This window comes from Taurulus bubalis, assembly GCF_910589615.1.
Source record: "Taurulus bubalis genome assembly, chromosome: 11".
In the NCBI taxonomy this organism is placed as follows: domain Eukaryota; kingdom Metazoa; phylum Chordata; class Actinopteri; order Perciformes; family Cottidae; genus Taurulus; species Taurulus bubalis.
This window is the reverse complement of record NC_136599.1, coordinates 13,585,034-13,598,426: the sequence shown is the minus strand read 5'-3', so window position 1 is coordinate 13,598,426 and position 13,393 is coordinate 13,585,034. Positions and strand designations below refer to the sequence as shown.

General features: G+C 41.8%; 1 protein-coding gene across 1 annotated transcript in view; it reads right to left on the bottom strand.

Annotated features, from left to right (window-relative positions):
- Window positions 1–13,393, bottom strand: part of nav1a (neuron navigator 1a) — a 73,551-nt gene that overhangs the window by 43,599 nt on the left and 16,559 nt on the right. Inside the window, exons 4-5 of the mRNA XM_079226777.1 lie at window positions 5,721–5,823; window positions 3,859–4,194 (exon numbers count right to left, since the gene is read on the bottom strand). Of these exons, the coding sequence (XP_079082903.1) occupies window positions 3,859–4,194; window positions 5,721–5,823 (439 nt within the window). The remainder of the gene's footprint in view (window positions 1–3,858; window positions 4,195–5,720; window positions 5,824–13,393) is intronic.

Here is a 13,393-nt window from a genome sequence, read left to right as displayed (position 1 = left end):
AATTCAGTCGTTTAGTGCAGTGAACCAGCTTGTCTAGGAGCGTAACCATGGATACTGCGCATTTAGTAATGGGAGCTTCTTCATCCAAAAAGCAAAAGCGTCTGCGCCCACTGGGCAAAAACAAGCCACACGCTCATCCAATCGTCTGCACATTTGTGTGTGCGTTTTGAGCCCGTTATCACCGCTCCAAGTGGTAATGGCATCAATACCAACTATCAATCACACTCTGTGACACACTCATACACACACACATATAGCCAATATTCGCCTATTCTGAGCACAGTGTCTTTGGCCATGAGTATTTCAAGATGCTTCCAATTTACTCCCCTATGCACTTTCACAGACTCAACAGTACTACAAAGACTAACTCTTGATCTCGAGAGAAATACGCTAATGGCAAAGCATTTCCTCCGCTGTGCTTTGTGGTGTTAGCTTAAGACAGTGGACTGCTCACTTTTCTCTATTATGAAAATAGGACAATATTGTTTCTATCAATCACAGGCTGTGATGCAGATGAGGTGTTACAAATATAAGTTACAATGACTGTGAACAAGGCACTACATTTGTGAAACCAACTTGTAAATGGGTAGAACAATGATAAGTTTGATAATTGGACGTAAGTGCCATAAAGAATAATGTATTTTCTTTTGTGGCAAAAGTCTCATGAAATGTTCACCCCAAACTCTGAAAGAAAAAATAGGTAAAATGTCTCAACAGGATTCTGTATTAACAAATCAGCTTCCTTCAGGTACAGATCCATGTATCTGCATCTTGCAGCTAAAGCCATTTCAGTCTTACCATAATTGTTGGTTAATTACTGCCAGCAACGTCTTTGACATTAAACTTCAATTAATGAAAAATAAAATGTAATAAACCAGTTTAAGTGTAAATCTTACACTAGACCACACCTCATTACACGCTACGGGGAATGACCTGTTCATCGTCCCCTTCTCGCTGTTTCCCGGTGAGAATGACGTGTGCGAGTGAGTGTGTGTGTGTGTGTGTGACTGAAATTGTACTCTTCAGTCAAGAAGAGGCCCAAGCTAGAAAAGTACAGGAAACGGATAACTGACTTAAGGGGTCTTGACTCAGTGTGTGTGTGTGTGTGTGTGTGTGTGTGGGTGTGTGTGTGTGTGTGTGTGCGAGAGAGAGAGAGTATAGGGTCTGTGTGTGAGGCAGGTCACGGTACAGTCACAGTAAACTTACCTTTGTATGGGCTTGTGAGTCATGCCTATACAGTGACTCACAGTGAGACCCCATGATGAGTCAAATCCCGCTCACCCATATGTGTTTATGGCGGAATGCTTATATTTTGAGACACTTTTTCCTCATAATTTAACAGAACAAAGAGATGACTACTACATAACCCAAACAAAGAACATATGTGTGTTTGTGATACATAATTTATGTGGGGAAATCCTATGTATTATATATGCTGGGATGAGATATGGAAATGTGGTGTGACCTCTGTATGACAGGGGAAGTGCCTCTATGTATAATGGATGAGTACGTGTAATAAATAATGAGATAAGGGAAAGTAATCCAGCATGGTGCTCCTTCAAGTTTACTTGGGGAGAGAGGGAACAAGCACAAGCCTGCCCTCTAGTGTGAAGTCGGAAACAGACTACAGCCTGCAGTTTACAGACTCAAAATAATCACATACATGATTAAATTAAGGTCGATTACGATATTAGTTGTGGTCTTGAAAATGAATTAGGATAAAAGATAATAGTTGTATATGTGTCACTCTGAAATGCCAAACTTTCGAGAAATAGGAGTAGTTGCTGCTTTTCTGTTTTCTATGGTGAATTGAATATTTTTGGGGCATTTTTTGATACAAATATGTCACTTGTAGGAATTTGTAAGGGGAAACTTCAGGAGCCTTCAGGGGATTTTCATTGCAGCAATATAATATATATCTTAACCAAAAAAAATCATATCTCAAACGTGATTGATTTCTACAAGTCAAGGATCAATTAACGGTTGTTTTGGGTTACATTAGATTATTCCACGCCTTGCCTAAAGGCTCGTCTTATGCATCTTTTAAGTTAATATTGTTATCTCACATTTACTTTAATGTCCTAACTAATTAACAATTGTATCGTAAAAGTTCTGAATACAATATTGAGAGCATTAATATAGCAGTAAACAACTATTTGCAATGTAAAGATATAGAGGAGTAATGTCTAGCTGAATGAAGTCACTCTCCCTCTGTGTGTGTTGTTATCCCGGCTTCTCTATGCTTTGTTACATAGCCTTCGTCATATTGAGAGCTGTGTGGAGGCACTAGATATGCTCTGAATTTCTTAGATTTTTTTATATTTTATTTTTTGCATACTTTTTCTGTCTGCAAGCTTGTGCTGTGTGTCTGTCTGTTGATCACTCTTTCTCAATCTTTTGTTTTGCATCCTCACACAAAGCACAATATAAACTTGTATAACCACTAATTGGAGACCTTGACCAGATACACAATAACACTGCAGGGATCTGAATCGTGTTGCAATTGATTTCCTGGTGACTGGGGGGGCATTTTTGTGGTTACCAGAGAGATGGCAAGCGGTGGCCAGTAGAGGATTTTTTTTTTAATTGGACGAGTTCTGCAGCGTTACACTGAAACACTGCCAGAATCCTAGTTTGCAATGAGATAATGTGTTTTTCTTTGCTGTGTTGAGAGTGATGCTGTGTGTGCAACCGAGTTAAAATTGTTGTTTCATACCTCCTGATGCAAGTTCTCCAAAACTAACAAAGAAAGTCCAGGGAACACAATTTAGGTAATTCTTCACTCCTCTAAACTTATTTTTCTCTATTTGTGGATTGACGTGAAACTGTGAATCTCGATTGGTCATGAAGTCCCAAGGTAATGTGTTGTGAGACAGACTGTCGAAGACTCAAGGAGCTAAGGAACAAGTTGAACAGAAACAGCAGCCACTCTGATTCAGTTGGCAAAATAAAACATTATTCACAAAGGCACAATACATAATCAATAATTATCAGACAGACACCCAAACACATTCACATTTCTCTCCAGTTCATTTTACAGCAGATAACAAACGAAGGACGGAGACCATTTCTCTGTAAACTGCTCAGAATGTGCTGACGCAGCCCCGTGCAGACAGAAAGCAGACATGTGTGTATGTGTGATGAGTGTGAAAGGTAACAACCACTACGCAACACAACAAACATGCCGAAGAACATTTCTGATAAACTAAGCTGAAACAGTTCACATTGTTTGCCGATGTGATCTCAACATTAAATCCTTTGATCCAAGGCTTGTTTAACTCAAAACTCATTCTGACCCCGACCGCTCTGACTAATCCAGAGTTGGTAAATCAGAAAGAGTGACCAGTTTTCCAAAGACACCTGCATTCCAGCTGCCAGGGGGTTCTAGTGAGCCAACGCTGTGAGGGGTCCTCCACATTGAAGCCTGCTGGCAAAGCCGGCGGGCTCGCTGTTGAATTTGACAGAATGATCTCAGCAAGGGGGCTCGATGATTGTGACATCACTCCTGGACTGTGCCAGAGGGCTGCTTTCTGACGAGGGCAGAGCCAGCTGCCAGTGTCAGGGCAGACACTATGAGCGGGGCTTGTAATGCATTACGGATGGGCTGATCAAGGCTTTGATGTGCTGGTAAACCACTAGCTACGGGCGGGTCTACAGCTGCGGGGTTGTAACAGTTGGCAGGTGGCAGGATTCACCTCACAAGCAATGCTGAGATCATTAAAAAGACACGTGTATCCTGATTGCTGCAGGCTACGAGGCAAGCTACGAGTCACGAGGTCATACAATAATCTTTATGCTCCTCAGATTAAAGAAGCAGGCATAACACATCATTTTCGAATGAAAAAGAACACAACTTACCCATTCCCGAGATCATCAATATCATCATCATCATCTCCGTCATCGTCATCCTCGTTTGTACTCTTCGTGCCGAGGCCGCTGTTTCTGAGGTAATCTCCCTTCAGAAGGGACGGATCTGAGCTGTCCAGCGCTTCGATTAGTTGGATGCGAGCAGTGTGGCTGATCCGGAGGGGAACGTCCAGCTGGCTGTTACCTGTGGACGGAGCTTCACCGGCCTGGAGTCGGGGGCTGGCTTGACCCTGGCGCCACGACAACGGAGAGGAGCGGTTTGATAGACTGGAAATTGAGAAGGCGGCAGCTTCATCGCTGTCGTAGCACATGCTCCCCTCCACACAGCTATGGAACGAAAAAGAGGAAATACGTTTTAGGGATTGATGGGAAGTATTCACAGCACTGTGCTCTCCTAAAGGGATGAAAATGTCAAGAACATGTTGCATCCTGTTCTCTCAGAAGGATCTGAGTGTATAAGGCTGTATATTGATTTTACACGGGTTTAGGGATTAGTTGGTTTCCAGGTGTCTGTGTGTGCCTTTGCATATTTGTACACACATTTGTATTGTGCATTAATGTTATATCCATATCAGCAAACATGCCTTTATGTTCCTTTGTGCCCTATACACTGCCATTTGTGTGAGTCTACAAATTCCAGCATCACTAGTAGCACAGTATCATGCATTCCCTGTGCTAAAGCAGCACAGCTCATCTCTGCTTAGTGCTTAGGTTGAGAATGATGAGCATTATCATATTAAAAGTTACTGGCTCTCAAACTGTGTGACAGTACATGCATTTGCCTGCTACATTGAAATTAATCTTGTCTGCAGGATAAAGAATTATCGCCACAAAAACCATCAATAGAAGGAATGAAATGCTTGCACACTAACTTTAAAACAGGCAGGAAAGACGTAGAGGGAGGATGAGAGAGAGGATGCTTCTCGACTTGTCAGAATAGATTTTCACAGGCTTTTTTCTTGTTATGCATTCGGTATATATCAGGGAAAGTATGTGTAGACAAAACAATGTGCTTGCTCCCCAATCCATTTGTTTAATTCATGCAAATCTCACACTCTAAACACTCGTTTTCTTTACAGGAAATATGACAACTTGTTTTCACAGGAAACCTCCACCGACAGGCTTTAGGCCTCATAGCAGAATATGTCTTCAGGGACAGCGGGAAGTGATTCAAGGTTATTACACTACAATGAAAGTATGAATGGCAAAGGAAATGTATTCCAGTAGGGAACCATCTGCTGATTTGCTCTTCATGTAGGGAGCTCACACTGAGGGACAGAGAGAGGATACATGGCAGGAGATGCACGGACAGGCAGACAGAGGGGAAGCTCTCAAGGACAAAACCTGAAGACACGCTGAATGCAATCAGAATCAGTCAATGAAAGACAGGGAGCCGAGGGAGGGAGAGGACACCTGAAAGCTCACATACCCTTAATCACAACATTAACACACGTATTGCCGTGTGTCTGAATATAAGTCGTGAGTGTGCATTGGCAGGGTCGGCTTTGAAGTCAGCTTTGAGCTAATCCTGCTTCAGTTCCGTGTTAACCAACGCAGAGGGTAAGCAGAGCAGGCAGAAAAAGACAAACGGCTACTGGTCTATCAGGTATACTGATATTGATCTGAAAGCCCACAGGCAGTTAACCACCACACCCGAACACAAGTTAGCAATGTCAACATGAATCTGCCCATCTCAACGGCTGTTCAGTCTAACTTGTTTGCTTTGCTTGTCTTCTCCTTTTGTTTCTATTGTACTGTGTGTGTGTGTGTGTGTGTGTGTGTGTGTGTGTGTGTGTGTGTGTGTGTGTGTGTGTGTGTGTGTGTGTGTGTGTGTGTGTGTGTGTGTGGCTGACCTGTGGCTGAGCTGCACTCCTCTCAGGCTGGTCATGGTTTCCTCCAGGTTTTGTCGAAGGTCCAGAACATTTTGCACGGTCCTCTTCCTCTGGGACTCCGGGTCTGCAGAGGCACATACACACAGGAATATTTTTAGACACGAAATGCCATGGTGCAACATTAGTGAATGACAAAAACACTGTCTACCTGTTTAAACATTTACATTGTATAACGTTTGTATAAATGCACATGGAGGTACATAAATACACTATGAAATATGACCATATATGAGTTGATGAATGATGATCATGGATATGTCATCTATTGACGGTGCTCAAAACTAACCATGCAGACTGATCATTAGTCATAGTAGTTCCTCAGTGACCAAAATCTAAGATTACACCAAATCATCAAATAAAACAAAGAAACATAAATCTACAAAAGGAAAAAATAATGAGAACTAAAAAAGGAAAAGACAAGACTAGTAGCGACAGGGTACACACAGTTGTTTTTCCAGATGGCAGTGGAGCAAACTAAATTAAATATGATGGCAGTCAGACAGACAAAACAACAAAGGAGACCTTTAAGACCAGACAGGTCTCACACTCCAGCCAATGTACATCTGTCTGGATCCATCTTTCCCTCCTCTCTAAGCAATGTCACAATGCCCTGGTGCCTATTCATTGCACTGTGCCCCTTTGCCCCAGAATAAACCAAAAGCCTTTCTCACTTAAACCCACCAGGGAACAAATTGGTATTTGTTTCACCCCCTGCTGTTGTAATCTGCTCAGATTGGGCTATAGATTCATGTTTGACTATGCAGCCAGACTGCTGATTTATACGTGTGTGTGTGTGTGTGTGTGTGTGTGTGTGTGTGTGTGTATGAGAGAGAGTGTATACAGATAATTCCCCCTGTGGGTTGGAAGATTGGAAGCAATATAAGAACCAAAGTGGTTCAACCACTTAGTGATACAGACACCATGCATTCATGCTCAGAAAGCAAAACATGTTTCACTTTAAACGTTTTACTCCAAAACGTGTCGATCTGAGAGCTTGATATGGGCTCCTGCTCACAGTTGTATTGCTACTATCATAGGATTTTCATATACATGCAATAGTCAGACATAGGACTGAGAACCAGGAAGAAACTACATGTTCTCTATCACATAGACAGTGAACTAATCAGGACACCTAAGCTGCATCACGGGACCTTGACCCTTGCTCTCTCTCTCTCCGGCTCTGTGTATTTATATGAGATGGGGGATGGTAATAAAAGAGTTATAGTGGTAAGATATGGGACAGTCTGTTTACCCCTGAGGTTCAGGTCAATAGACCATTAGAACTGGCCAGCTGACTCCCAAATGAGCACAGCAAGATCATTTACTACAACTGAACAATAATGTAAGAAGAAAATATAAATAAAAAAACATTAATTGTACTTTCACTATCACGACTGTGTTACAAAGTCGTTCTTGTCAAACATATCTACAGTTAACCTTTTTCAAGTTTCTCAATTGATTAAAAGAACATGCGTAGCTCATTCCTCAAGTTAAAATCTTCGCTTTAAAGACATTTCTAAAAGGGAATTAGATAGTTAACAGGGTCGTGGTCCATCACTTTGTCTGCACTGAATACATATCTCAACTGCAACCACCATTGGATGGATTGTCATAGAACTTTGTACCGGCAATCATGCTCCGTTGACTTTGGTGATCCCATGCCATTTCCTCGCAACGATTGACATTTTGGGTTCAAGTGGAATATCTACAGAAAAGAACATGGCCATACATGGAGCCCAGAAAATGAATCTTGACTTTAGCACCACCATGAGGTTCACATTTGTGGTTTTGCGTGAAACAAAACAAAACAAAAACAGTAGTACATTTCTGTAGTGCATTTTAAAATTTTGCATCAGGAGAAATGTAAACAGCAGCAACAAAAATAATTCTCTGTGCAGATAATATGGACGACATCTTCACATTAAAAAAACATCATCCTTTGACTGTGTTCGAGCACCAAGCATCATGATGTAAACACATAGTCCACCTCCTCTCGTCCAGAGTCTTGCGCTGTCAAATGCAACTTGATCCGGGATGAACGATGAAGTTGTGGGCTCAATAGTCACCGACCTCCTGCTGATTTCATCCATCTTAGTTTTCTGCGACCGGACAGCCAGCAGTATGCTGGGAAGTGAAGTAGCCTTAAGTCTTAGCTGGGTTAGTTTAGCTCATATCTTGGATCTCCTCCCGCTCCTCCCTGCGGCAGTTTGGTGACGTTTGGTCCGGCAGGTCTGGCTGGTTGGTCGTCCATCAGCAGTTCTCTGCACTTAATACAATCCCCATGCTTCCTTTTCAGATGTTGATGAATATATTGTGTCATATGCCATTAGTGATAAACACAAAAACAACAAAATAAGGAGATATTCAAATATCTGTAAAGCTAATGACATTCCCATCAGCCTCATATGTACTTTGTGTTTTGTGCTCATTAGCAAATGTTAGCACTAACCTAGTAAACATGGTAAGCATTATACCTGGAGAGCAACAGCATGTTTGCATCGTCATTGTGAGTGTATTATCATGCTTCCATTAGCATTTATCTCAATGCCCAGCTGTGCCTAAATACAGCCAGACAGGGACGCTAGCATGGCTGTCGACTCTTTGTCCTGTTAAATATTCAAAATAAATTCCCCTTTTATACATATTCGATATACTGAAGCAATCTACTAACAAATAACCCTGAAAAGACTCAACCCCCTCCCTCCCTCCCTCACACACTCCATTCATAACCACCCCTCATATAAACAGTCCAGCTGGCTGGAGAGGAGGTAAAGACCATGCTAATGAGTGAGGAGGGCAAATCGTGAGCTGCCAGAGGTGTCAATCTCAACAACAGCTGCAGACTGAACACTGTTCTCACATACACACATATGTATTTGCACAGTGGCTACTCACATGCACACACACTTGCACCAGACCCGATTTACAAAGCTAGATTGATTTCTCCTGAAGAGAATGGCCACGTATAGGCAATTGATTAGGCAGCCCTGGGGACAGGCTGCTCAGTGGAGAGATGAGGAAGTCATTGTGATCCAGCCTTCTGCTGCTCACACTCACATACACTCGACACTCACATTCACACAGTGCAAATGCTACATGACAAAAAAATATATGCAGAAACAGAACTACTTTGTTCTGCTGGCGCTGCACACATGAAAGGCAGCCAAGCACAGTAGGGAAATTCAAGATATAAAGAGCCACATATCAGCTTTAAAATATTAAATTCTTGTAATTTGTTCATACAAAGGTTTAATGGGAACAAAGAAGTCTTTAAAAATGCAAACACAGACAAAAGTCTGACACATTCAGTCACACTCACACATATGCAAACTTCAATTGGGCGATTTTAATTACCCTAAACATGAGCTTTGTTTAACATCGGTGTCAAATTGATTCGATACGGTCTGCATGATTGCGCATGTGCCTATGTGGATGTGTGCGCGTGTCTGTAAAACGCTTCCTGCCATGCCTCTGCCCTGGCCCTGCTGGTCCCAGCTGGCATGTAGGGGGAAGATGTGCGGTGGCGGTGATGGGGGAATTAGGGATGCAAATATCCCTGTCAGCCCTGGCAGCTCCCCAGGGGTGTAGATGAATTACACTGATCTGTTTTAAACTGAGTGTGTGTGTATGCGTGTAGAAGTGCCCGTATGCATGTCCATATATGTGCACGAACCAGGGTGCGACACCTTCCCATCTCAATACACTTGTGAACACACACTCCAACTCTGAAAAGGCTATAAGACTAGCTGAGGAGCCAGTCATAATGGACCACTGAGACTCTTGAAATGAGAGTCAGCAGGTTTGAGGGAGAGTGTTGTTGTAATTGCATGCATGTACTGCACGTGTGGGACAACCTCTGCATCCTGATGAAAGTCTGCTCTCAGACAAAACAAGGAAAGACGGACCGAAAATAAGCAAAACAAATAGAAAGTGAAGGTGTAGAGGATGAACAAGGGCATTTTATTTTGGCCTATTGTGCCGACTTCCAAATACATATGACAACATAAATGCACAATGGTAACAAGTGGAAGCTTATTGTGTTGAAGTGGTCAGGTCACAAGTCCATTAAACTGAATGGCTGGCTTTTGAATCAGCAGAAACATTAAGGAGCTTGTTTTTTAATCTTCAAGACAGCAAAGCTTAGACAGACATTCACATGGCGCTTAATAAGTCAAACGCAGGACATGTGTTGATCTAGAAATCCATTTATTCTAACTCAGAATTGTCCCATGTGAATCTCATGAAACGATAACAACCACCAATGCATTAGTCAGGCTCTCAATAGCCTCTCAGCGTCAAGCTTATTTGTTCATAATGAAGATCAATATAATGTGAATCAAAATATAATATACTGTATATTTGTAAAGTGAAATAATCTACTGTAGTTTTAGCAAAAATGATTCCAACAGGATTAAATGGGTTTGTTGTGGACTATTTGCAGCTGAAGATTTATAAAAGTCAGTGCAGGAGTGAGAATAGTTCGCAGAAGGACAGTATATGAAAACAAAATACAGTGCAAGTGTTCATCAATAATGAAGGAACATGTCATCCAGTGCAACAGTGTGAGTGATATATGTGTTTTTAATAGTCTTTGGACAATAATGGACATCTGTGGCACAGATAAATAAACTATGTTAGGCACTGGCTATGGGTAATACCTGACAATATGAAAAATATATCCCTTATCCCTTAAAAGTAGAGGAAGTTGAAAAAGTATGTTTCATAATGTAAAGCCCTGATGGTTACTTGGCTAGCAGACATAGTAAATTAAAAAATAAGAACAAAACTGCTGTCCACTTGGTTTCCTCTCTTGGGTCACTTGACTCTCCTCTCCATTAGAAAGAGAACAACAACCTCTCCAAAGACCCACTAATGGCTTTGTCCTTGCAGGACTAGTCTCCCATTATGTGTTTGTGCAGCAACATGGCATCCTTCTTTGACAGTGTGTTTCTGTGCGGTGGCTGTGAATGCATATTCATGCATTTGTTCGCATGGGAGTGTGTGTCTTTACCAGCGAGAGGTACAGTTTGTCAGTATGTCTAAGAATATAGGTTTGAGTAATGGCTCCTGATTCTATTCTTTCCTTCCTTCCTTCCAGAGTTCATTTGTCCTTGTCTCGGCCACGTGCATGCACATATGTTAGTGTCACCGTAACACTCCCCGGGCCACAGTGCCCTTATCATGAGATAGATGTGCGTGATTGAGCCTCGCCGCTACTGCATCATCAAAGTTCTGCACATCCAGCGATGTGTGCAAGTCTTTAAAATAGTAATAGGTTTCCAAAGTGTTTTTACAGCATTCCTGACAAATGACATACAATAATCACACAAACAGGATGCAAGTAAAGCCTTTGTGTTTTTTGTTATTGTTCAAGTTTTTACGTCATGCTCTTTTTGAGGATATTTCTTTGGGGCATGGTGGCAAAACATGGAAAGGTGAAACATGTTGAGCATGTGATAACCCAGATATACACCTGTCACAATGTGAATATGAAGCTGCTAAGCTACTAAAATGGTTCAATATCTTGAATTTTGTTTGACAAGACAATTTAGTATAGCATTCCCTGTGTTCTCTCTTTCTGTCCTCCACTCAGTGTAGCATCACAGCCATCTGCTGACCTAAAACAGTAAGCAAAACAGGAAGCATTACAACATACAGCCATTCCTGCACATCTGGTCAAGGCGGACAAACACACTAATGCACCCAAATGGGAATCCACGCACAAACACACATGCACTAAAGTTCATCCGCTTCGCCGGGATGTCGCAACAGGATATTAGACCCTTGAAGATCATATCTGATACGTGGCATGAATGGCTAATGAGCATATCGGAGCACAATACTGCATCTGTGTACTCAGTTTTTGGTTCAAGTACAATGGTTGAACACATGATTAGTGTGTTATTAGTGTGCACAAGTGGGAGCAAGATATTGAAAGATAGTCAACAGTGGGTTGGGGCAGCTGACCGTGTTAAAATCCATTTCAAATTGGAAACCCTTATGGAGTAGTAGATTCCTCTCCAGACACAGAGAGGATGAGCAACGCATTGCCTGTGTTAGAAACACAGACATGTGAAGAGACAGCTGAAAACATTACTGATAGATTCAGAATCCTCTGTGCAGCAATCGTTTCCCTCGTATCCTTTCAGCCCAGATCTCCACAACCCCAAAACCTGGCTCTGAACACTGAACACTGACACAAACACACATCAACACACTCTCCATATCTCTGTAACCACAGCCCTATCTGCTTAGAAGTCAGAGCGCTCTATGCTTAGAGGGAAGCTGATGAGGCTTTGAATGACTTGAGAGAAGTTTACTTTCTCAGAGAAGATGGTCGAGACCTCACCGTGGTAAAACCAAAAGGACATATCACCTCTAGCCTAGGCTTCAACACACCAAGAGGAATGAGTGTGTGTATTCCTTTGTGACGAGCTGCACTGCAGAAGATTACATGTGTGTGAGGGGCCTTGAGAGTAAAAAGATAAAGAAAGGCACAATCTAAAACTCATACAGCACACATAAACACATGTGGCAGGCAGATGTGGCTGTCAAACAAATATCACCTGAGGTTTGTTTGTTTGAGATGCATCATGAAAGCTAAATATCTTAAGCTTTCAGCAGTATCTCTTGTGCTTCCTGTGTATGCATGAAAACTCTAAATACAGACCGAGTCGCACACACATTGAAACCGACACACAGCCACACACTTACTACACAGCGGCAACGAGCCAAGGCAGACCATAATGTGTGGCAATGTTGGAGGTGTATTTTTGTTCAAGAGGGTTGTTTCCTGTGAAACTCTATTTTACGATGTGCTTAAACCCAGCTGCAGCTCCGATCTCACATGTCAGACAGACAGTCTGCACACTGTGTGCAGTGCCTGCACGGTTAATAAGGTGATGGGTAAGAAGGTAGAACTCATGACAGCAATAAGCAAGTAACTCCGCTGGTGTTTTACAAAATCATGTATTTTCTCAGGTAAATCAATTAGTCTTTTGTGAGTGAAAACGCTGAGAGTTATCTGGTAAATTCCTGATTTCAAGGTACATTGATAGAAAGATATTGTGTTTCTAATATTGCCATGAAGCAATGGTGGTCCAATAAATCCAGAGATATTGGAAGGAATCTCCACTCAAACTCTATGTTTACAATTTGGCCTCAATGGCTGTTATGTGTTGTTTACAGATTAACTCAAACTCAATTTTGAAGATTGTGCACAGACGGTGTAAAACTCAGCTTCCAATTCAAGCCTGACAACTTCCATATGAAGTTTTTGCGATTGGTGAGCAAAATCTACTTTTTATGTATCCAGATATGTGACTTAATGAGACATTACAAAAACATATGTATCCATATTATAGGAGATGGTCCAAGTATATTTATAGTTCAGCAAATGAGGAGATATTCCCAGGTAAAGTTTCTGTTTGCTTCTAGTTGTTGGTTCAGCTTTGGCCCAAACCACTGACACTGCATTAGCATTGTCACTAATGTCAGCTAACCACAATACCGTCACAAGACTCAGTGTGTGCGCGACTAATACTGTTTCCATACAGCAGCTAAAACTTGCACACAGCTACATCAGTAACAAAGGGCACTATTATCTGAGACCTTTCAGAAGAGGAAAACACAAA